General features: G+C 38.6%; 1 protein-coding gene across 2 annotated transcripts in view; it reads left to right on the forward strand.

Annotated features, from left to right (window-relative positions):
* Nucleotides 1-26,275, forward strand: part of LOC131234422 (uncharacterized) — a 52,460-nt gene that overhangs the window by 12,268 nt on the left and 13,917 nt on the right. For both annotated transcript variants that reach the window (XM_058231281.1, XM_058231280.1), the window contains exons 2-5: nucleotides 17,049-17,127; nucleotides 17,270-17,326; nucleotides 17,881-17,936; nucleotides 23,473-23,698. In XM_058231281.1, coding sequence (XP_058087264.1) covers nucleotides 17,049-17,127; nucleotides 17,270-17,326; nucleotides 17,881-17,936; nucleotides 23,473-23,698 — 418 coding nt within the window. The remainder of the gene's footprint in view (nucleotides 1-17,048; nucleotides 17,128-17,269; nucleotides 17,327-17,880; nucleotides 17,937-23,472; nucleotides 23,699-26,275) is intronic.

The following is a 26,275-nucleotide window of genomic DNA, read 5'->3' on the forward strand; positions in this document are numbered from 1 at the left end:
CATTTCGACCATTGGATCATCATCATTGGCCATCTTGATCGTGGACCCCATGGGCCACGAAATAGTTTAGTTTATTTAGTTTATTTATACGTTTGTTATTTTTTTGGTTTAGCTTATATTTTGCTAAGTTTAGGGAGTTAGGAACAAATTTTATTTTATTGAGCGTCTTTATGTGAAACTTTTTATTTGAGAGCGTCTTTTTGTAAAAAGTCTTTCTTGGGACTATAAAAGGCTTGGACGTCGAGCCTTAGCCCATTATTGAACGTTTTGAATTAAAAAAAAATCTCTTGCTTTGAGATAGAAAATCTCTTGTGAATTGAGATTGATGGTGTGATGCCAATGTGTTAATGTGTGAAGCCTAATCTATCCTCTTTGTTTCTCTTTGAAAGGATATTTCTCTCTTATCTTTCTCATCTTCTTCTCAAATCCTTCTTTTCTTCTACTTTTCTTCTCCAAACCCTAAATCATTAACTCTTTCATTCTAAACCTAAACCCACTGCTCCGAACCCAACTTTTCTTATTCCTCACTCCACCAAATCCAATCCAACCCATCACCATCAACCCCTACATGTACGTACTACCCGTTCGTACTAGTCAGTTCGTACAGACGGTTCTCTTTGTTTTTTCCCCCTTTCTTCAATCCATCTTCATATCCCTTAAATCCTAGCCTAAAACCTTAATCCTCAATTCCCTATGAAATCCTAATCCCCTATTTCTTATAAAATCCTAATTTCACAAATCCTTCCCAAGCCTTATTTCCTTTCAAATCCCTAACCTTACATACTTAAACCTTGACCCTAGATTCTCATATCCCTAACCCTAAAGATACCAAATCAGCTCCTTTGAATCAGGCCTAAGCCTATGCTAAAGTGGAAGTTCTACCTTCCATTGATCCTTTGAAATTTATGTTTTATATGACTTAGTTTATTATGGGATTGTGATTTAGCTTGAAATTTGAATTGTATTGTTTATTTGATTACTTAGATTTGTGGTCGGTTAGTATATTTTATGCTTTGAATTGCTTTTTAATCCATTTATAATTTCCTTGCATCATATTTAGTCTAGATTCCACGTCCTGCATCAAATTTTGTTATCAAGGACTAGGTTTAGCATAGGGTTTAGTGAGTTCATTGCATTTAGAGTTTAGGGTTTTCGTATTGCTGCATTTAGGGTTAGCAGGTTTTTCCATCTTCATCACATTGTGTTTAGGGAATTTAGTTGTCAGTCCTTCCCAATTAGCGTGCCCAGTTTATGCCCACCCGTAGTGGGCGTGGTTTTGGTTTACACCGCACAATGAATTCAGAATAGCTGCTGAGGCTATCAATGCCATCAATAACCGTCTCGTGGTCATCAATGCCAATAATAGAACCACCAGTAACCAACTGGCAGCCCCAAGAAATGAAACCAATACTTGCATGACCCAGTTGGAAAACTCCCTTCATGAAAACTCTGACGACGGGGAAGATGGCCAATCTCAAGCGGGAGATCAAGTTAGAGGAAACCAAATTAGAGGATGTGGAAGAGGTCATGGCCGAGGTAATGGCCATGGTGGGGTGCATACCCAACCACCTCGTGGAGAGTATTTAGACTACCACGATCATGATGATCAAATAATGAAGAACGTGAAGATTGAGGCCTCAAACTATGATGATCGTTTGGACCCCAAGGCCTTCCTCGATTGGCTTGCGGACATTGGCCATTATTTTGACTGATACGATATGTCCGATCACCATCGGGCAAGGTTCATGAAGATGGAGTTGGTGGGCCAAACCAAGTTGTTTTGAACAAATGTCTAGCAGAAGATGGAGAAGTTTGGGACTCGGTCTCACTGTGGGCTGAGATAAAAGAGATCTTGAAGGAAAATACATCTCTCTCTTGCTGCTAGAGGCTTTCGGATCAGTGACAATCCTTTTGTCAAGGATCAATGCTCATGGCTGACTATATTACCAAGTTTGATGAATACATGATGCGTTGTAGCATCGAGGACCCTTTAATGACCCTTTCTTGTTTTAGGATGGGCCTCCGACCCGAGATTTAACGTGAGCTCATTCCTCATGACATTAGCACCCTAGAGCATGCTTATCAAGTGGTGCAAGAACTTGAGCGGTATTTGAAACCGCAATTCATGAGGCAATTCAACTCTCGTGAATCTAACGTCAAGGTCACTCCCCAGGGAGCTAAGCCTAGTCTTCAAAGTCAATACAAAGCCCCAACTGATATTCAACCTAACAATAGGGATGTGAGGGACAAAGGCCTAGTTAGTACCGGTTCGAGGGGAAGTGAGCATATGCGGTGTTACAATTGTCAAGGATATGATCATTTCACATACCAATGCCCTACGAAAGAGCGAGGTAAGATCTTCGTAATTGGCGAGTTTAAGGAAGATGCGAATGATCAAAGTGATTGCGAAGAAGAAGAATATCAGCTCGAAATCAGTGCTAGTGATGAAGAAGTTGAAGGAGTTGAGACCGTGCTACATGCAGCTATCAGATGTGCCTTAGCCCAGGTTAAAGAGAGCGATGATTGGCACAGGAATTCAATTTTCCATACTTACGTTAAGGCCATGTTTGTTTTCCAATTCACTTGGATAAATATCGATAAATAGGTAATAATTACTTACTAAGGTAATTCTCACACAATTTTTGATGCTGACGTTTGCGGGTTCCTTTTTTAACACTAACATCGAGGAATGTGTGAATTTCATGTGGGGCCGACTGTGATGTATGTGGCTTATCCACGCTGTCCATTTGTTTTGTGGGCTGATTTTATGGCATGAGCCCAAAATTGAGACAGATCCAAAGGTCAAGTGGACCACACCACACTAAACAGTGGGTTGAACACCTACCGTTAAAAACCTTTTACGACCACGATTTCCTATGGCGTGGGCCACTTGAGCTTCAGATCTGCCTCATTTTTTAGCTTCTTTCCTAAAATGTTATGGTAAAATAGATGCACGGCGTGGATATGTTACAAACATCATAGTGGGGCCCACGGATGGATGTCGATCCTTTTTAATTGGCTTTTGCAAGGAGAAAAGTAGCATGTATTTATATCCTCCATCAAACAACTAGCATTTGCAATAATTACTCATCTATGTCCTTTTACATGCATTTACATACACTTATAGCAAAACAAACACTCCCCAAGTGTGATGACAAAAAATGCAAGGTGATAATTGATAGTGGTTTTTGCACCAATGTGGTCTCCGTTAGCACTGTAAATTGTTTGGGTTTGAAACCCTTTCGTCATCCTTGACCTTATCGAGTTTCATGGGTTGATGCATCATCGATATTGGTTTCTCAGTGATGTCTTATTTCCATTCAGTTTGCTTCCTACGAAGACACATTGTTGTGTGATATTTTGCCTATGGATGTAGGCCACATCATTTTGGGCAGACCTTAGATGTATGACCATGATGTGACACTATTTGGCCACTCGAATATGTGTCCATTTATCTATGAAGGTAAGAGAATAAAGTTATATCCCCTTCCACCCAAGAGCACCCCAGATAAGGAAGAGGACATCAAGAAGGGTTATCTTAAAGATGCAAGGAAGTCCCAATCTAAGTCTTTCCACATAAAAATAGCCATAGAGTTTGAAAGGGAGACTAAAGTTGATTCGATGGTGTATGCCCTTGTGGCAAGAGGTCACACCCAAGGTTAGTGTAGAGTTGTCACTTGAAGTGATTCCGATGTTGAAGGAGTTTAGAGATGTTTTCCCTGAGGACCTACCGAATGAGCTTCCACCCATTCAGGATATTCAACATGCCATTGATCTTGTCCTAAGATTGACTCTATTAAACCTTCCTCACTACTGAATGAACAACATGGAGCATGCGAAATTGAAGAGGCAAGTTGATGAGCTTCTTAGAAAATGGTTCATTCAGGAGAGCTTAAGTCCATGTGCCATGCCAGTCCTCCTCATGCCTAAGAAAGCATTTGACGCATGTACGTGGACAGTCAGGCCATCAACAAGATCACGATCAAATATCGGTTTCCTGTACTGCGTCTTGACGACATGTTGGATATGATGACCAGTGCCACAAAATTTCCAAGATCAACCTCAAAAGCGGGTATCATCAGATATGTATTCGTCCAGGAGATGAATGGAATACACCTTGGCACATGATAAGTACGAGACTTCAATTCTCGTTGGCATTTAATTCTCAAACTGATGGTCAAACAGAAGTGGTCAATCGAAGCTAAAGGAAACCTATCGCGATGTCTTATGGGTGACAATTCTAGGACCTGGGATTCAGTTCTACCCACCGCAGAGTTTGCATATAATAGTTCCGTCAATAGGTTGATAGGTATGGGTCCTTTTGAGATAGTACATGGTTACAAGCCTAGGAGACCTATAAATCTTATTCCCATGTTAGTCTCCCATAGACCTTTAGAGTCCACATATGCATTCGCACGCCATATCCATGATTTGGTTAATGAGATTAGAAAACAGATTAATTGAGTAACGAAAAGTACAAGATATTTGTTGACTCTCATTATAGGTTTTAAGAATTTCAAGTAGGTGACTATGATGGTTCATATAAGGGCCATAACGGTTTCCGCAAGGGGGCATTAGGAAATTACAAGCATGTAATGTTGGTCCTGTAAGATATTGAGAAAATTGGGCTCTAACGCGTATACTGTAGAACTTCCACCTGATATGGGTATTAGCTCTACATTCAATGTGGAAGATCTTATATCCTTTAAGGGCCCAACAACTTCACCCTCTAGCCCTTGTTTCGACCCTCACATTGACCCAGATAGCTTTCCTGACCTGTCCCACGAACCATGGCCTTTGCCAGATCCTTCTTCCCAACCTTTGCCTTCTCTACCATCCATACCCAATGAAAGAGAAAAGATTGAAGATGTTTTGGTTGAGCAAGTGGTTTTCACCAGACATGGAGGTTTCCAGAAGTATCTTATCAAGTGGAAGAACATGCCAGAGTTAGACTGCACGTGGATTACAGAGGCAAAGCTTCAAAGGTTAGATCCGAATCTCCTCAAGCATTACCGCAACTTTATTTCGCTAGAGGCGAACTCTTCTCAGTCGAGCACAAATGTAAGGATCACAAACAAGCAACTTGCTAACTTTTTTAACTGTCCATTTATATGGTCGTCCATCGGACGGTTTGGATAATTCTTTTGGTGTGATTTTAGTGATGTAGCCGATCATTGGATTATTTCGAAGTATCATTAACATAACACGTGTGGCAGACATGTGCACGGCGGCACCTTTGTTTACACGTGCGACTCTCTAAGGGGGCTCAAAAAGGCATTTTACCCCCATTTACTTCCATTTATACATGCGATTTCATTTACATGCACATTTACTCCCATTTCATTACATTTACTCACGTCCACACACACCTCAATTACCATTTACCTTCATTTACTCCCAATTACACCCATTTACCTCCATTTACTCCTATCCAAGGTATTCCGTATCGGTATCGGTTGGCATAACGGTGCCAACCGATACGGATACAGATACGGGGGCGTAACGGTGCAAAATTATTTTTTTTTGCCAAAAAAATATGAAAAAATATGGATTAAATTCGGAATATTCTAAGTATTCCAAATATGCATTCATTTATAATTTGGAACATGTTTATGGTGGTGTAACGGTCCACTCTTTGGTGAGAATGCTATATCGGGCTGTCTGATGGATTTATGAACCGGAAAACCTGGAATTAACTGCAAACCTTTTATATTTAGTTTTCTAACTATATATATATAATGAATGTAATACCAAAACATCTTATATTTTCAAGTTTTCCTTTTATTTATTATGCTAGTGCATTGCATACTTTGTGACTCACATACATTTCAATTCAATATATAGATTTAGGGACTTTTGTATCCTATTATATAATTCATATACCCAGTGTTGGAAATATTGGTATCGCACAATATATCGCACCCTTGGGATACAGATACATATCAGTTATCGCACGGGATATATCGTTTATATCGCGTAATTTATCGCACTTTTTGGGAAACATTGGGAAAATGTTTGAATTTTTCAATGAAACTTCAGGGATTATTAAAAATGACCTTAATACACACTTTTAAATCATAAAATCTCAAAAAAAAGTACACATAATAGGTTTCCTTTGTATAGGGTCCTAAGTTATGCACCGTCTGATTGAACTAAAACAACTATATTCAAATATATTGCATAACATTTATAAATGCATCAAGACTCCATCTGTTTTGACACCTTAATTTACTGCACCATACCAAAAAAAAGCATATCCAATTATCAAGTGGACCATGCCATAGGAAACAATATTGATTGAAGGCCCTACCATTAAAACCTTCTTAGGGCTCACCTTAGTGTTTTCATAGTGTTTATTTACCATCCAATCTGCTATAAGTTCACATAATCTTGGATGAAAGGAAAAACAAATATCAGATTGATCCAGAACTTTTGTGTCCCTTTAATAGTCAATCACAACTTTTTTCCTTTGGTATGGTCCACCTGATAATTAGATGTGCTTCGTTTTTTGGATAATAAACAAATGATTTGGGAAAACGGATGAACGACATGGATGCATAATACATACATTAAGGTGGGCCCCGCAGCCGCACCGTCTTAGGTGAGTATTGGGTCTCACCTTGTCCGCTCTTCTTGACTTTGATATCTATACTTTTTGATAAGTATTGGCTCAAAAAATGAGGCAGATTGTGTGGGCCCCACGCACTGTATCCATGCCGTCCATTCATTTTTTTTGGATCATTTTAAACCCTGAGAAAAAAATGAGGCAGATCTAGAGATCAAGTGGACCACATCAGAGGATGTACGTAATATGGTGGTACCCTGACTGTGGGGCCAACTCGACGTAATATGGTGTATATACACCGTCAATTCATGTTGGCATATTATTTTAGGGAATGGGCCAAAAAATAGGCAAATACAAAAATGAGGTGGACCACACCACACGAAAAAGTGGTCATTGAATGGCCACCGTTAAAAAAAATTTAGGGGCTACAAAAGTTTTGGATCAAGCTAATATTTATGTTTTCCCTTCATTTAGGTCTGTCAGACCTTATGAATAGACTAGATGACAAATAAACATTACAATGGGCCCTACGAAAGCTTCAACGGTGGATATCATTGCCACCACGACTTCTTGTCATGTGGTCCACTTGAGCCTTATATTTAACTACATTTTAGCCTTATACCCTAAAATGACCTATCAAAATGGATGGACGGTGTGGATAAAACACATACATCATGGTGGGCCGTACAGAGCCTTTGATGGGACCATCTGTTCAATCCGCGCCTAACGCAAATTTCCTGCAAAAGGCTTTCGCAGGAAGTTCCTGCGCTTGGATGCTAGGTGGGGCCCACTGTGATGTTTGTGAGAAATCCACCCCGTCCATCCATTTTACGAGCTCATTTTAGGAGATGCGACAGAAAATGAGGTGCATCCAAAACTCAAGTGGGCCATACGAGAGGGAAAAATGGGGAAAGAGTTTCCTACCGTTGAAATTTTCCTGGGATCCTCCTTGATGTTTATATGTCATCCAAACCGTTTATGAGGTCATTCCCATTGGGATGAAGTGAAAACCTAAAAACTTATCCTGATTCTAAACTTATGTGGCCAAAAAAATGTTTCAACGATGGTCACTGAATCCCTACTGTTTCCTCTTGTGCAGCCCACCTGAGTTTTGGATCCACCTCATTTTCGGTCGCATGTCCTAAAATGAGCTTGCAAAACAGATGGACATGGCAGATTGCTCACAAACATCACAATGGGCCCCACCTATCATCCCAGCGCATGTACTTCATGCGCGAATATCTTTCGCATGAAATCAACTTTCGACTGTGTGATAATAAAAAAAGGCTCAGAAGCCCTATTTCAAAGCAGAGAGGGTTTCGGCCCCTAAAACCCTAATTTCTCTCCCAAATCTCCGGATTTCTCCGGATTTTTTTCGCAATATCTTCCGAAGTCAATTCCCTACAAACTTCCGAAATCAATTCCCTACGAACAACGCACTTCGATTTGAATGGCCCACTAAATGCAGCTTCCGATCAGCGCAAACTCTTCTACAGGTACGGAAATCCACATGTTGAAAGTTTCCTTTTTTTTTTTCTGATTTTTTTTGGATATTTACATACAATTAAAAAAAATTCTTGGTATCTTCCGACGGGTTTCGTATTGCCGGGTTGTGATACCGATAATATCGGCCGATAGTATCGATATTGCGAACACTGTATATACCTAACAATTTGATATCATTTTCCTCAATAGATCTTTTTTTTTTTAAAAAAAAAAATTTAAATTAAATTGGGTTAAATAGTATTGTCAATTCGGAGCTGATTAAGGGACTGTTTGATGCCCTAAACTAGCCTCAAATTAATGCAATCTATTTGCACTTATCCCACTAATGGATTGGTGGACATTTATTAGACAATGAAAAATGAAAAATATGAAATGGTCCTATTTCAAAAAACAAGTGTCTGCAAACTAATAGTGAAAATTGTTCAAACAATTTAATTTTGGGATTGTGACTTAGCAACAATGGTCCCAAAATTTAATTGGTTAATTTTGAGTTGATATATACCTCATGTATAAATTTTTAGGGCCACGTACGTGGGGTTCACTTGATTATGTATTATATATACATGTCATCCATTTGTTTTGTCAACTCATTTAAGGGTTGGAAAAAAAATAGGTAAATCCTGATCTTAGGTGGACCACTAGTGGGCCAGGCGGGCCACCTCGATATATTTGTATATCCATGCCGTCAATCCATTTTGCCAACTCATTTTAAGGCATGGTCCAAAAATTCAGGTAGATTTAAATCTTCAGTGGACCACTAGTGAGCATGTCTTTAAAAGTGGGGCCCACCCCAATGCATTTGTTGTATATCCATGTGGTCCATCCTTTTTGCCCACTTATTTCAGGGCATGGACCAAAAAATGAGGTTGATCCAAATCTTAGGTGGATCACAAAATGGGACTTAAGAAGACTTTAACAGTGGGCATTCGATCCCAACTGCGTGGTCCAATTGAGATTTTGATCCCTTCATTTCAAGGATCATGCTTTAAAATGAACTTGAAAAATTATGGATGGCATGGATTTACCATACATAAATCAAGGTGGGCCCCATCCCACGTAATAAAATTGTGAGTGTGCACTATGCAGCGTGCCCTGCAGATTAAAAAAAGAAAGAAAAGAAAACCACGTCAATCCATTCATTTTTTGTGGAAAAAGAAAAGGAGAGAGGGAAATGAAAAGAAAAGAGGGAAAGAAGAGAGATGGGACCAAACCGAGGGAGAGAGAGAGAGAGGAAGAGAGGAAGAAAGAAGAAGGGCAGCAATTGCTGCTGCAGCAGCAGTAGCAGCGCCGCAGCCCCATGATAAGGAGAAGAAGAAGAAGAAGAAGAAGAAGAAAAGGAAAAAAAAAAGGAATGTTTTTTTTTTTTTTTTTCATTTTTCTCTAGGGTTATGGACTGTAACGTTTGTTACTGTACCGTAACGGCCGTTACGAACCCAAAAAATAGAGGTGCCCCGTTTCGGAGCCGAATCGCGTAACGGTTGATGTCGTTACCGTTACGTATCGGCTGTTACGGCCGAAACGTAACCGATTTGGGATACCCTGCTCCTATCTAAACGGCCCCTTATATTATGTTGAGTTTTGGGAGTTAGGAACAAAATTTATTTTATTGAGCATCTTTATGTGAAACTTATTATCTGAGAGCGTCTTTTTGTAAAAAGTCTTTCTTGAGACTATACAAAGGCTTGGACGTCCAGCCCTAGCCCATTATTAAACGTTTTGATTTTTTTTTTTTAAAACTCTCTCGTGCTTTGAGATAGAAAATCTCTTATGAATGGAGATTGATGGTGTGATGCCAAGGTGTAAAGCCTAATATATCCTCTTTGTTTCTCTTTGAAAATGTATTCTTTCTTATCTTTTTCACCTTCTTCTCAAATCATTCTTTTCTTCTCCAAACCCAAAATCCATTTACTCTTTCCTTCTAAACCTAAACTCACTGCTCTAAACCCATCTTTTCTTATTCCTCACTCCACAAAATCCAACCCAACCCAACCCAACCCAACCCATCACCATTAGCCCCCGCCTGTTCGTACTAGCAAGTCTGTACAACTGTATGGACATGGTCGTACGACCATACAGTTAGCCTCCTCTCCATTTTTCTTCCCTTTCTTCAATCCATCTTCCTATCCCTTAAACCCTAGCTTAAAACCTTAATCTCCAATTCCCTATGAAACCCTAATCCCCTATTTCCTATAAAATCATAAATTTGCAAATCCTTCTAAAGCCTTATTTCCATTCAAATCTCTACCCTTACATACTCAAACCTTGACCCTAGATTCTCATATCCTTAACCCTAGCGAGACCAAATCAATCCCTTTGAATTAGGCTTAAGCCTATGCTAAAGTGGAAGTTATACTTTCCATTGATCCTTTGAAATTTATGTTTTATGTTAGTTTATTGTGGGATTGTGATTTAGCATGAAATCTAAATTTTATTGTTTATTTGATTTCTTAGATTTGTGGTAGGTAGTATATTTTATGCTTTGAATTGCTCTTTAATCCGTTTATAATTTCTTTACATTATATTTAGTCTATATCACGCGTCCTGTATTAGAGATTTTGTATGGCAATGGGCTAAAGAAAAGCATAAATTTCATTCACTTAAGTGGAAAGAAGTATGCAAGCCATTAGTAGGAGGTGTTGGTATCAGAGTTTTGGAGTACATGAATTTGGCTCTCTTGGGTAAGTGGCAGTGGAGATTTGCGACTGAAAGGCAAGCTGTCAAGAGCAGTTATTGCTTCCAAATATAGCATCCAAGTAGGTGGTTGTGAGGTGAAGCATTCATATTATCAGGCTTCTAGGATCAGGAAGGTCATCAACTCTGCACCTCTTTTGGTTAAACCTGGTTTGGTTTCTCACTTAGGGATGAGAACATAAAGCCATTTTTCGGAGAACCCGTGGTGTGGGTCTAGTGCATTGGTGATGGAATTCCCTTCTCTTGCTAGCTTGGCTCTTGTGAAGAATGTGTTAGTGGCCCGTGGCTTTTTCCCTAATGGTGGGAATGGGGTCTGGGGCCCTTCGTGTCATAGAGCGGAAGTCTATGCCATGTTATTGGGGTGACTCCACAATATTCACCCCTCCTTGTATTCGAAGGATTCCTTGGTTTGGGCTGGCCTCTCCCTCCAGAAAATTCACTGTTAAATCTCTATATTTGTTTCTTTGGGAATTGTTGATGCCAAGAAGGCACGAGTTCTTTCATGATTTTTGGTTCTTTCTCCTCCTAAGGTAGCAACCTTTGTGTGGTTGGCCGGAAGGAAGTGCATTCTAACCATAGATAATCTTCAGAAAAGGTCAATGATCCTCCCCAACATTTTTCTTCTATGTATGAGCGATGCAGAGTTGATTATCACTTATTTTTGCATTGCTCTTTTGTTCGTCGGATGTGGTCTCCCTTCCTTGCTAGCTCTGGTGTGGACTAGGTAATACCTGAATCAGTAGTAGAGATGCTTCATATATGGCATGGTGTCAAGCGAGAAAAGGGAAAGATTGTATTATGGTGATTGGTATGGGGAGATCGTAATAGGCAATGCTTCCTTAGCAAGAAGGTCTCGTGGGTTGTAATAGTGTGGAAATTTAAGAGGGATGTCATAGATTGGTCATTTGGGGTTAAATATATCGATGTTTCTGATGTTTCATTTATGTTTGGGATGCAATTATGAGTTTCTTTTTGGGGAGGAATTTTCCGCTTTTTTTTTTTTTTTGTTGTCTTGTTTTTTGCAAGCAGTCTTTTAATAATATAAAAAAATATCTTATAGTCCTTAAAAAAAGACATGTTTCAGCCTCCTTCTCTCTAAAAAAAATGTTTCAGCCCCATAATGGACTGATACGCCTTAAAAAAAATAAAATAAAATAACGGCCATTGTAGACAAAGGCTGTTGCAGCTGTTATGGCCCTATAACGTGTAACAGTTACCACCATTGCCATTTCGTAACCGATATGGAGTACCCTAATTGGCACCAACTTTATATGCTAATCATTATGGACTTCCATATATGTAATAAAAAATAATCTCTTCACCACAATCAACTGATCAAGGAATTCAAGAATTCCTTGATGTACAACTGCCCATTTAATTCAAGTAAATCCACTTTTACATGTTATTCTCAATCACTGCCCAACTGGAAACAAGGTATTCCAAAACGGCTACATAACAGCCGCAACGACCATTATGAGATGACTGTCACGCGTTACGGGGTCATAATGGTTGTTACAAAAAATAAACTCATAATGGTCTTGTAATGGCCGTAGCAGTTTGCTACAGGGCCGAAATAGGTTTTTCATAATACAAAAACCACAATGGTCGTTTTGGGGGTGTAACGGCCGTTACAACCCCTATTGTAATGATAACCATCATCCCACTCTGATGTTTGTGCAATTGGGCGTCAATCTCCTCGTAACTTGGGCCATCAAGTAAGAGTATTCTGCCATGGAGGGTGGAGTGGGCCATAGCTTGTGATTGGTTTATGTGGACTATGCAAACCCATTGTGCCCATGCTTCTAGTCAATTCCTATAGGATTTGGATCTCTTGATTAGGGCATCAAAGCTTTTGAAATTCCATTCTTATCAAATAATTCTTAGGACATTTCCATAAACATTGTCTTAGGGATTAGCGGCTTTGCATCCTTACTCTCCTATTTCCACCATGATTGGTCATCGGGCTTGTCGTAGAAATCTGTCCAGGTTCATTTGGATGGAATCCAACCGCACCATCGGATTTTCATATGGACACCCTAGAATCAACTAGAAGCAATTGTTGGCCCTTGATCCTGAACCATTCGGATTCCAAATAATGTAAAAAGTTCCATACCACTAAAAGAAGTGTATCTCTTGTATCCTGAAAAGAAAGCACTCTGGTACCAATTAACATAGAGAGTTCCAAACCATTAAAAAACCATGTAAAATCCCATGGAAAGAGTAACAAAAGAGAAAAAGAAAAAAGAAAAAAAAAAAAAAAGAAGAAAGAAAGGAAAAAGGAAATAGAGAATCAACGAGAGTGTTTTATTTGCAAAATCAACATAAATTCTGACCATCAGAGTGCGTCAGCTATCTATTCTTATAAACAATGGAAGGAGACACTTTTTATGTCCAGTAATATTCAATAAAAGAAAAGATAAAATGCCAGATATTTTTTTATTCCACTTGTTTTTACTTAACATATCTTAGACTTTATGAGCTTATGCATGGGGAGTAAAAGCAGTCAGAAGATGCATATTTTACTAGGACTTTCTCCTATTTTTACTCTAATTACACTTTAAAAAAAAGAAGTAGAAGAAAGAAAAAAGGAAAAAGAAAAAAGAAAAAAGAAAACTCTATTCACTTTGATAAGAATGGTGCCCACATTACTAAACAATATAGGCACAAAAGGCTTCTAAGTTTACTTGATTGATCTTTTCTCTCCAACAAAAATAGACCCAAACTACGTTTAATTCTTCTTCTTCGAGAATTTGTATGTACATATGCAATTACATTTGATTCTATCCTTCCTAAAAATAGAAGATATTTCTGAATATTCTATATTCCCAAATCCAACTCTTACTCCTAGTCCACTTGCTATTTCACAGTTGAAATCTATCTCTAAATACCTCTCATCCAATGTTTGTGACCCTTTTTAAATCACGTCATATCCCTTATACACAATAATTCTTAGTCATCAAATTTCACATGGTTGGAACTTTTCTCTTTTCTTTCCTAAAAGGTAACTTCAATTTATAATGGACAAGAGTTGGCTAGGGCGTCTCTCAGTAGGCAAGGGTTTCACGCCATTTTGGACATGCATAGGTGAAGAAACTAGCCCAGGAGAATATGATTCATCTTGCCACATGGAATATAGGAACATTGGCACGTAAGAGTGTGGAGTTAGTAGATAAAATGAAATGAAGGAGAGATAACATAGCTTGTGTTCGTTTGGATGGAGTTATGCAAGGAATTCCGAATGGAGAGGATATTAATGGGAGGAGTCTTGAATAGCTATGTAGGGAAAAAAAGCAGAGGATGTGAGAGCGTATATGGAGGATATGGTTTTGGGAGAAGGAATGAAATGGGGAATACTATCCTTGTTTTCACTATGGCATACAATCTAGCTCTAGCAAACACATTCTAAAAAGAGATCAACATTTAATAACTTTCAAAAGTGGATTGTATACAAGTCAAATGATTTGTTTCTATGCAGGAAAATAGAACGATCAATATGTGAGGATTCTAAGGTTATACTAGAGAGAGTTTGACCGTGTAATACAGGTTAATGTTTATCGATGTTTAAATTAAGAGATGAAAGAAAGGGAGTGAAATTAGTAGGTGTCCAAAAACTTGGTGGTGGAATTTAAAAGGACAAAAACCAATGTTATTCAAAAGTAAATTGATGGAAGAAGGAAAGTGGAATGTTGAAGAAGAAATAAATGTTATGTGGACTGAGATGACTAAGTGCATTAAGAAAGTGGCAAAAGATGTTTAGGAGTATCCCAAGGGGAAAAGTCCATCATTAAGGAAGCTTGGTGGTGGAATGACGTGTACAAAAAGCTATTAACGAGAAATGTTCATGTTTTGAAGCTTGGCAAGGGACTTGAAATGATGAACATTTTGAATTATATACAAATGACAAAAAGATTGCTTAGTAAGTGAGGCTAAGCTTATGGCTTATGATGATCTTTACAATAGATTGATTGGGGTCAAGAGAAGGTGGGAAAGATGTCTTTGGACTTGCAAAAATGAGAGACAGAGGAAGGGTAGAGACCTAGATTATGTTAGATGCATTAAAACTTAAGAGTGATAACCAGAGGATACTAGTAAAGGACAACAATATTAATGAAAGGTGGAGAAGTTATTTTTAGAACTTTTTAAACCATAACCACACTAAGAGCATAGGGATAGAAGTAACCATGAATTCAAATGACATTGTAGACAATAGATACTTTTGTAGGATTAGGAAGCTTTTAATGTTAAAAAAAGAAGTGAAAGAAGCTTTAAGAAAGATGGAAATAGGAAAGGCCCTTGGACCAGATGCCATATATACCAATAGAGGTTTGGAAGTGTAGGGGAAATACTGGGTTATTTTGGTTGGCTAAGTTTTTCAACTAGATTGTAAGATTGAAGAAAATGCTAGACAAATGGAGGAAAAGTAATGTTACACCTTTTTATGAGAATAAAGGGTACATACACAACTATACTAATTATCACGGGATTTAATTTGTGGGCCATACTGTGAAACATTGGTAGAGAGTGATTGAACAAAAGACTAAGGCATGAAATGGATTTATCAAGACATCAACTGATGCTATTTTCTACTAAAGACAATTGATGGAAAAATATGAGGAGAGGAGGAAGGATCTCCATGTTGTCTTTATTGACGAAGAGAAAGCATATGATAGGGTCCTGAGAGAGTTAATTTGGTGTGTGTTGGGAAAGGAAGGAGTTTGAAGAGGATATATTGATATGATGAAGGATATGTATGGGGGGAGTGTAACAAATGTGAGGACCACTAGTGGAGAGGCAAAGTGACTTCCAACTTGCACCAGGGGGCCGTCCTTGAGCCCGTACCTTTTTGCATTGGTTATGGATAAGTTAACGAGGCATTTGCAGGAAGAGATCCCATGGTGTATGTTGTTGGTAGGGAACAATTTTGATTGAATAGACATGGGAGGGTGTAAACACAAAGCTAGATTTATAGAGGGGTGCTTTAGAATCTAAAGGATTTAAATTAGTCAGACTAAAACAGAGTATAGGGAGTGCAATTTTAGTAACAATAGGAGTGAAAACAAGGAATTAGTTAAGATTGTTGACCAATAAGTTTCCCAAAATGGCCACTTTCGATACCTTGGGTTAATAATTCATGAGAATGGAGAGATTGAGAAGGATGTCGCCTATAGAATTGGAGCTGGGTGGAAGAAATGCAGGAGTTTTATGTGATTGTCGTATACCACTCAAACTGAAAGGGAAATTTTATATGATAGCTATGAGACCAGCCATGCTTTATGGGACAGAATGTTGGGCAGCAGTCAAGGAACAACATGTTCATAGGATGAGTATAGTCGAAATGAGGATGTTGAGATGGATGAGTGACAAGGTGAGGAAAGATAGAATTAAAAATGGATACATTTGAGGGAACTTGGGAGTAGCACCGATAGGTAATAAGATGAGGAAGAATAGAGTTAGATGGTTTGGTCATGTGCAAGTGCAACTGAGACGAAGATTTGCACTGGTTAGGAGTGAGTTGGTACAAGTTGAAGGTGCTCTGAAGGGGCAAGGGGAAGGCTCAAAAGGATGTGGATGGAAGTAGTAACAAAAGAATCGATGACCTATTGGTCTAACCGAAGGTATGGCTGTTGATAGAGTGGAATGGCAGAATGGGATTCATGTAGGTGACCCTGATTAATTGGGGTAAGGCTTACATGATGATGATGAAACATGCCCAGAGTAAGTTGACATTTGACAATCAACCAGGAATTTCTATTTCTCAAATGCTTTAACACCACATTTTAGAAGTCAGAAGACTAACAAATTCAACTTTCAACAGGTCAGGCAGACAGGCAACATTCATACTAAACGATGGTATGATACACCATTGAATACATGTCCAAAACTAGGGAAAAGATTCTTGTGTTTCCTGTTTTGTACTTGTTTGTGATAATTTTCCTGCAAAATTTTCAGCAAAGAAAAGACAAACGGCCAGTATGGGCTGATACGGGTCTGAGAGACCATTATTCAAAACCTTTGATCTCAGGCCTGTTGGAAAGGTAACTTGACAGGCCATCAAATGGGACCATTTCTTATCATCCCAATGTCATTTGATACTCGAAAATTGGCCAACATCGTGAGTGACAAAACCAGTTCAATGCCATACATGTTAGCCTTTGGGACCATGTTTACACTGTGAGGAAATTATTTAGGCTAATTCTGTATTTTAATTATCTCGATATTGCATTTACCTTTGTCATAATTTGTTTCCTGGATCTCTGCTCATATTTATAGCCATTTTTCTATGCAGGAAATTTAAGGAGAAAAAAGAAGCCGTGGAGCCTGAAGCTGATCCAGAAAGGGATCAGAGAACTGTTTTTGCTTACCAGGTAGAATAGCATGTACAGCCTATGTTATCACCACATCACGACCAGATGTGATATATGTTTTTCATTTCTTTCCCATCCCCCCCTTTTTTTTTTGGCCAAATTTCATTGACTTTTGATGAGGTGGTCTATGCTCACTTGGCAGATGCCTTTGAAGGCGACTGAGAAAGATGTTTATGAGTTTTTCTCAAAAGCAGGCAAGGTTAGTACGATGATGCTTTTTTTGTTATTTGTTTTTGCTTTCTTTAAGACTGTTGCACAATCATGTTTGTTTTTGTTTTTGTTTTTTTTTTTTTTTAATTATTAGTTTTAATGCATATGTTGATATTTTATGTTTCTTGGAATACAGGTATGGTACTTTATGTATTGCCATCAAACAACATATCTTCATTGCGCAGTGTTCTTCGAAGTTATTCACCACTTTTTATAGTCTCTGATAAACTAATGTTCTTGATGCATGAGACATCGTTCGAAATAGCACGAATGCATCATTGAGATACATTTGCTTCTTATTGCAGTAAATGGTCCCTGCCTTCCATGAGGCGTAGTATAATGACTTTTTTGTGGCTCAACATACTTTGTATTTGGTGAGTGTAATGATGTGCGTAAAAGTTGACTGGTGATCATATAAGCGGCCTCCCATGGGTGGTATAGTGTAGTAACCATGTCATGGATCACCCTGTAAATTGTGGCTTTCATGCATATTCTGTTTTCTGCCTGGGTAATATTTTAACAATTATATTTGTAGTTTTTCAGGTAAGGGATGTGCGGTTGATCATGGACAGGAATTCGCGGCGGTCAAAAGGAGTTGGGTATGTACCATGCTACTTAGGATAACATCTTTGTAGGTGCATTGCAGGATGGTGTTGCTCCAATTTTCTTTGATAATTTAACAAATTTTTGTAAATGTAACAGCTAAGCAGAAGAGGATTTAACAGTAAGGGCATATGGTAATGCATTTGAGTGCAAGCTGTTTCCCTTTATGCTGCATGCCAGGGCACATGATATATCCCTTGCGAAAATACTTCTATGAGGCCTTTTTTTCACTAAAAAAACATAAATTCATGGCTGTTCTCAAGTCTCTTCATTTCATCTGCCTTTTGTGCTCCCTATATGGATTGAAGGTGGTAGTTTTGAGTGCCATCGAGTTGTTTAGCCTTTAAAGCAGCTTTGGAATTTATCAATATCTTCCTGATCCTTGACATCACCCGTCTTCATTCAGCTATTTTACAGTCTCACAAACACTAGATTGGACTGATTGCATTCTCAACCCATAATACTTGAGAATGAGATATTCCTGTTTCCAAATCTTGTTGAATATCCCGATTCTGTCATTCAGATTTCCTTTTCTATTGCTTCTTGGTAATTTTTAGTAAAATTTTCCCTTTGTTTGAGTCGTCCCTTTCTGCCTAAAATTTTCCCTTGCCTGAGTCCTTTGGGCTGTGTGGAATGAGAGGAACTGTTCCTGTTTCCGCAACAAGAGTGTTTCCTCAGCTGGTGTCTTCAATAGGGTGATTTTATTGTTCAGAGTTTGGGCTCTCCATAGTTTGTTGCAGTCAGTGTTCGAAATATCGGTATCGTGTTACATATCGCATCATTGGGATATAGATACGAATCGGTTATCGCACGGGATATATCATTTGTATCAGGTAATTTATCACACTTTTTGGGGAAAATGGGAAAACATTGAGAAAATGGTTGAATTTTTCAATGAAACTTTAGGGATTATTAAAAAAGACCTTAATACACACTTTTAAATTGAATGAATAGGTGATGATCATTTAGAGTGTATGTGATGATCATTTCATCAAACACTCCCAAATACTTTGAAATTAGTCTCAATTGACAGCTGGTTGAGGGAAAATTTCGAAGAAAAAATTTAATATTTTATTATTATTAATTTTTAATTAAAAAATGATTTTTATTTTCCGAAAATTGACAAGGACTTGACAAATCAGTAGATTAGCCTCATATTTGCGAGTGCAACATTACAAGCTCCTAAATATCGATTTTTCTCCAATTTTCCCCAAAATCAGACCACATATACGCAAATTTTGAAATTAAAGTGTATGTGATGATCATTTCATCAAATACTCCGAAATACAACGAAATTAGTCTCAATTGACAGCTGGTAGAAGGAAATTTTTGGAAAAAAAAACATGAAGAACCAATGGGATATTGAAATCAAGCTCCAACTCCATGATTTTTCATGCAAAACATGAAGAACCAATAGATTTGTAACCAATTGACACTGAATAAACATAATTTCAACCAAGAAAAGGGATCAAATTTTGAAAATGGTCACTGGATCAAACATGTGGGATATATCCGCATTACCTGTGTGTTTCATATCGCACGTGTGGGATATAAGATATATCGTGGGATATATCTAGAGGTGGGCATCGAGTCGAGTCGGACCGGATTGGGTCCAACTCGACTCGGTCCAAAATTTTCAATGAACTGACCCGAACTTGATCCGATTAGGGACTGAGTCCGGGTCATCTGACTCGATCCGATCCGATGCACTGCTGGCTTGATCCTAACCGAGTTCGACTCGGTCAGGGAAACCGAATCGGATCGGATTGGGTACGGTTCGGATCGGATCAACAGCGAGCCAGGGCCGGACCACCGGCGAGCCAGTGCGGTCCACCATCGAGCTAGGGCGGGCCACCGCTCGAAAATACACAAAAAAAAATAAAATGGAACCTATCCGATGAATGGAGGAGGATGAACGGTCGGTGAAGATGGGTTGTTGCTGCTGGGTTGGGGCTGCTGAGTGGCTGGATCGAGATGGGTGGGTACGGCGTTGCTCGATTGGGTAGAGAAGAGGGGTTAGGGATTTAGGGCTTTCGTTTGGGTAGAGGGTAGTAAAAAGTAAAAAAGAAAAAGTTAAAATAGGTATATAGGACCGGACCGGATCGGATCGGATCGGATCCTGGATCGAATCGGTCCGGATTGGCCACTGACTCGAACTCGACTCGTTATACGTTCGGATCTAAGTGGGCCTACTCGATCTGACCCGATCCTGGCCTTCGGTTCGGGTTGGATCGGATCCGACCAATTCAATTGGGTCAGACTCGTTGGATTGGGTCGGATCCTGCCCAGCTCTAGATATATTGGCTGATATCGTCGATATTTAAAACATTGGTTGGGGTTTACTGATTTCTGTCTTAGGGGGGCTCTTGGGTTGTTCTAGGCTTGGGCCTGGTTGTGGTGTATTTTTTTTTCTTTTTCCCTTTCTTCTTTCCTCTTTTCTTTTCTTGTCTATTCTTTCTTCCTGTTGCTTTATTTTGTTGTTGTTTTTGTTCTCTTTTTAATAAATTATTCACCTTAAAAAAAATAAAAAATAAAAAAAATCCCTTTCTGCCAAAGCAAATCTCCAGCAAACTAGCTTAAGAGTAAAGTTCCAGTGCTGACATCACTTTTTATTTTCACAAACATGCTCAAGATACTTTGGGAACTCCTATGAGCTTTCTAACTTTGCTTTTGTCGAAATTATTTTTCTGCCTTAAGAAACTGAAAAGTATTGCCGAATCTGTAAACCACCACCTTATTCACTGTCCATTTGCTACCCAGTTGTGGAACCACATGTTCAAGCTTTTTGACATCGCTTGGGCCATGCCTAGTTCAGTTCCGATTTTTATGCGGGCCTGACATGGTGTTCATCTGACGAAAGAAAGGTCAGGAGTGTGGAGGCTGATTCTTTTAGCTGGTTTATGGAATCTGTGGACTGAACGTAATGCGAGGTGTTTCAATAACAAGAGATCCTCTCAAGTCCAGTTTTTAAGGAAGGTGTTGGGAGATGTAATCGAATGGGCTAGAATTCGCCTACAGTTACATCCGAATTTAGTCTGTTCCATGTTGGAGGGGTAGCCTCCAGGTTTTTGTATTCTTTTCCCTGGTTTTGCCAGGCTCTCTTCAATAAAATTCATTCATTATCCTTCAAAAAAAGAAAAAAAGAAAAAAGAAAAAGAAACTGAAGAGTTAATTCCACTTCATACCTCGTGGAGTCCCCTGAGTATGCTCAGTATCCTTGCTGTCCAGCTACCATTGGTGACAAGCAACATCAACAGTTCTTGATTGATATGTATGTATTTCACCCTTTCTTGATTGGGTCATCTTTTAGGCCTAGTGGCATATTTTGAGAGGCTCTTGCCTTTTCTTTCTTCTCCTTTCCTGTGGGTTCTCTTACGTAAAAATCTCTCCGAGATGACAGCCTTCACTTGGACTTTGAATGTTTGTTACTGTCTGGTAACCATGATTAGTTCACTTCTGCTGTGAATTCATTTTACATTGAAGGAATGGGTTTTTATATTTTACTACTACATTATTTTGTTATTCTGTCACTTTACTTGAGCAAATCAACTTGTCACTAAGCTACCTCATAAATTGAGGTTCTTATCATCCGAGTACCTATGTTAGTTTTCTCTAACTTCTGTTACATAAAGTAGCTTTTCTTTTTTACTAAATGATGAAAATGCTTCTTTGTACAAAATTCCAACAAAAACCCTCTTCTTTTGCAAATGTACATGGGATGGTTGTTTTGAGAGACTACTCTCAAATCTCGGTAGATACTTCAAATCATAGTATTTCACAGTAGATGGTAGGTCCCACCTATTCTAAACACTTATATCCCAATCATTTATCAAGCACTCAACCTCTGTACACGTAGATGTATCAGGACTGTTCATCCATTGTGTCCTTCCACTTCCGTGGATATGCCATAAACCCAAAATAAAAAAAAAAAACACCAACCAGATGATCCTAACCATTGTTTGGAATACTTTTTCCTGTTTAATGCTGACCATTGGTTGGATATTTCCCTAGCCATCCGTTTGTAATCCTCAACAGTCTTCTTAGTAGATAGGGCCAAACAGATGAATGGTCTGGAACTCGTGTGTGTGCACTGTGTTGTACAGGTATTGAATGCTTGATGACTAACTCAGATGAATAATGAAGTTGGCACATGTACTTGAGATTTGAGACATTCATCAGTTGAGGTCCACCATTAACGTGTCCTAGCCAAATATAGGCAGGTGACTCCACACTTGTTGAATGTGGACGGTTAGTCTTCTTCTTCTTCTTCTTTTCTTTTCTTTTTTTTTTTTTTTTTTTTTTTTTTTTAATATTTAAATTATTAGTTTAGTCAAATAGACAAGGCTTAGATGATCATGAATCCATGATGATGATGATCTTTCATTTTGTTGTTTACATGTGTGGCCCACATAACTATCAGACTTACTTGATTGTTGGGCCAAGGAATCTAGACGTTTGGATCAGCTTAATTAGGTTTGGAGGTCACTCATGTCAGCTGCATTGCCACTTAAAACAGATGTGTTCCAAAAAATTGTAGTTAACATGGCATTCGATGTCATTCTGACAACATAATGTTTTTGAAAGATTGAATGGCTCCACATTTTCCATACATGCTTGATCCACCTGATGACTGAACTAGCCTGATTTTACGCTGTGGAACAGACATGAAGAAATCCACTGATGAACAGCCTGGATCTTGTCCGCAGGTGCCACATTCATCGCATAGGCAATCCATAAATTGATAGTTCTAAAGGATGACAAAAGAAATGAATGATGGTCCAATTTCAGTGTCCAAAAATTGCTCCAATCAAACTACTAGGGTTATCCAATCACACAAAAATCGTAGTTAGTTAGGCTTAATAGTTGGGTTCAGAAAGGAGTCTAGAGTATCCTATACAATTCTTTTATTTTGGTGAGGTATAAGAGTCATGAGATTTGAGATCTATTTGAATTTGGAGACCTATCGGCTTCCATTGGCTACTTTGGGCTCCATTAGTGATAAGTTGATAGAGTCAAAATAGGTAGAATTCGGTTGAATGCAGTTTTTCTTTTCCTTTTCTTTTTGCCCCCCATTTACTCCATACCTTGGATTAGGGGATATATACATGAGATACATATGGAGTAAAAAATGTTATTATTTTTCTATGAAACATTAGAGGACTGGAGTTTTCCTTCTCCTTTTCTTAGTGACACATGCTTGATCCTCTGTGCTTGGGATTTATCAAGTTGTGGGTGATTTTTATTCTTCTTCCAAGTCTTCATCAACACTCTTCCATCCAGATCTTTCTACATTAAGAAGGTATAGAAAACTAATAGAAAGTAATGGGATGAAAAAGACCTTAATAAATGAGACACTAATGAAAAGTTGATTCAATTAAGTGCTGGGATGTAAATACCAAATTAATAAGGTAGTAATATGTGAAAATCTCTTCTAATAATCCCAATTTCTTTGTTTTCCATTTGAAGTTCTGAATGTTATTTTCCATTCATGCTTTAGAAGTCATATGTGAGCACGTGTTGGTGGCATTGCAGGTATATTGAGTTTTATGATGCAATGTCAGTGCCGATGGCAATTGCTCTTTCAGGACACCAGCTTTTTGGTCAACCTGTAATGGTTAAACCTTCAGAGGCTGAAAAGAATCTTGTTCAATCTAGTGCTTCTGTTAGTGGATCAGGTGCTCTCTCAGGGCAGGGGATTGCTAGAAAACTCTATGTTGGGAATTTACACTTCAACATGACGGAAGATCAGCTTCGGCAGGTAAAAGTGATTGGCAATTCAGGTTTGGTTTTACTCTTGATAGGCACTGTTATATTAAATATCTGTTCAATCTACATAAAGGCATGTTTGGATTGGACGAAAACTAAGGAAATGATTTTTTTTTGCGTCGATGGGACATTTCTATGTCATTTGGATGGAGAGGGTGAATTCTAGTGTTGTCAAATGTCATAAGTGATCCCATGCGACCCAGGGGTTTTGTGCGCATATGCGATCGCATAATCGCATATGCAATTGCATAGGCCCCTGAACACATTTTATTTTGTAAAAATTAAAATAAAAAAGAAAAATAAGGAAAAATAGAAATTTTTTATGAAAAAATATGTAAAATTACTACAAGTGTAGGGAATTGTTTTCTCCCTATTTCATTAATATCTTTTTATATTTATTACATCTATTAGACTATTAGGCTATAACAAATCAACTAACAATAACAAGTACTCAAATGAATAGATATACTCGAAAATGTGAAAAAAAAGGATTTTTTTTTTTTTTCGATGTAGAAATAATGAAATACATTATACAAATTAAAAATAAGAAATTCAAAATAGGTTATACCCATATGCTTTGATCCCTAATTGATAGTGGCACATTCCATCACCATTGGCATCATCATCATCATTGCCATCATTATTCATCTCTTTCGATGAATACCTCTCTTTTTTGTTGTCTCTTCATCATTAGTTCCCACTAGTTGTTCATCCACATCCAATGATTGATCATCTTCTTCTCATATCTCCTCAGTCTCGTCTTCTTCTTGGCCTTGACTGCTACTAGGCCTCGCTCATCTTCTCGACCTTTGACTTGAACTTTCTCAAGGTGCCAATTCAAATGTGGCATCTTCGCAAAAGTCCTCTCGCTCTTCATAGTTATTTGCTGGATAACTATGTCCTTTGTGAAAGTCCTCTCGTTCTTCAAGTAGAAGTCCAGAAGTTTGGATATTCTATCTTGTGCGTCCTTATTTGGAACTATTCTCTCAAAAATGTCAAGAAATACTACCATATGCACTGAGAAGAAAACAATAGGGTTAAGGATGCAGGCATCCTATTACAAAAGAGATGACATTTGGTTGCTTTGTCTTTTATCTATTACATCTACTACAGGCCTATTATGTTTTATATGATGAAAGCGTTCCATAATTTTTTGTCTAGCTCTCTCCATTGCATCGTAAATGTATCCCGTTATTGGCTTCTCATCATTGGCCACCAATCTTAACACACTAAAGGTTCTGACAATTTTAACGCCCTCAGTACTTGTGTCCAAAACGGCTGTGAAAGGATAGTTAGTTGGACTAACTTTCATTCGTCTTTCTTTGACTAGGGCCTATTATTCCAATTAGCCGACGCTACAAAGCCTCTAAGCTTGGAGTTTTTCGCTTACAACCTTTGTAGTGTTAAAAAGGCCGTTGCAAATTGGGTGATAGCGAGACAACAAATTACAACCAATGCGTTTTCTCATGCTATGTAGTAGAAGGCATTGCTTGAAGGAACAACTGAAGATGTCGATGTCGACCTCAAGGAAGCCCCACGTGTCGCCGAGGGAGAGGATCTGCCAGAGGGTCAGATACGATCCTGAACGTGGAATGATTCCGACCTTGCCATTTGTGCCTAAGCCTAAGACCCGCTTCGGGCCAACTGGCATCCTAAGCTCAAGGTTACCACACGCATAGGCGGGCATGTGCGAAGCATCTCTTGACACCACATCACCTTGAAGAGGCGCACCCGACTTGCCCTCTGCACCTACAAGACACCCAAACTCTGTAGATAGCACGGGGAGATCCACCTGTCTGCCTACCGCTTGCTCTTCCTACTGTGGACAATGCATCCCCCTGCTAACTGGTACTCCATTGGACCATTGGGGATGTGCTCCTTTGTCTCTCCTCCTATCTCTGCCGAGACATGGCTGCAGGGCCTCTTCCTAGCACTTCCTAACTTTGCCCCATTCGCACGGAACCCCCCATGATGTCTCCTTCTCAACCTTCAGCTATGTTTTGGAATCAAAAGTACCATTTTTAAATTTCAATTTTTTCTTGTATTTGGGGCCTGTTTGATTTTCCGGCTCAATTGTAATTACCATGTAAATGAGTAATAATTATTTACCTAGGTAATTACTACATCTTTCCCGATGCAGATGTGACAACTTACTTTTTTAACACTTAAATCGAGAAATTTACAAAATCATTGTGTGACTTATCCACACCGCTCATTTTCAAACAATGTGAGAAAGTAATAATTACTTATTTACCTGGATTTACCTGTATCATAAAAAATCATACAGGCCCTTAGTTGAGGGGAATGATGTTATATGCTTAAGGAAATGCATTAGTGGGATGATAGCCATTGATTGCATGAATTTGGGTGCTCCCTCAGATCGGTGGCATTATTCATCTGTTTCTGACCAAAACAGAGTTGCTGATTAGCCTGATTTGAAATATACACTACTAGAGAGACCCATTTAAGATTGGACTCCAAGTCTTGAAGAAGCACTGTAATTGAAAATTGCCCAACCTATCACTCTTTTCTCCACATCCTTGGATCTAGTGTTCCTAGTATTGTCAAT

This window comes from Magnolia sinica, chromosome 19, assembly GCF_029962835.1.
Source record: "Magnolia sinica isolate HGM2019 chromosome 19, MsV1, whole genome shotgun sequence".
Taxonomy (NCBI): Eukaryota; Viridiplantae; Streptophyta; class Magnoliopsida; order Magnoliales; family Magnoliaceae; genus Magnolia; species Magnolia sinica.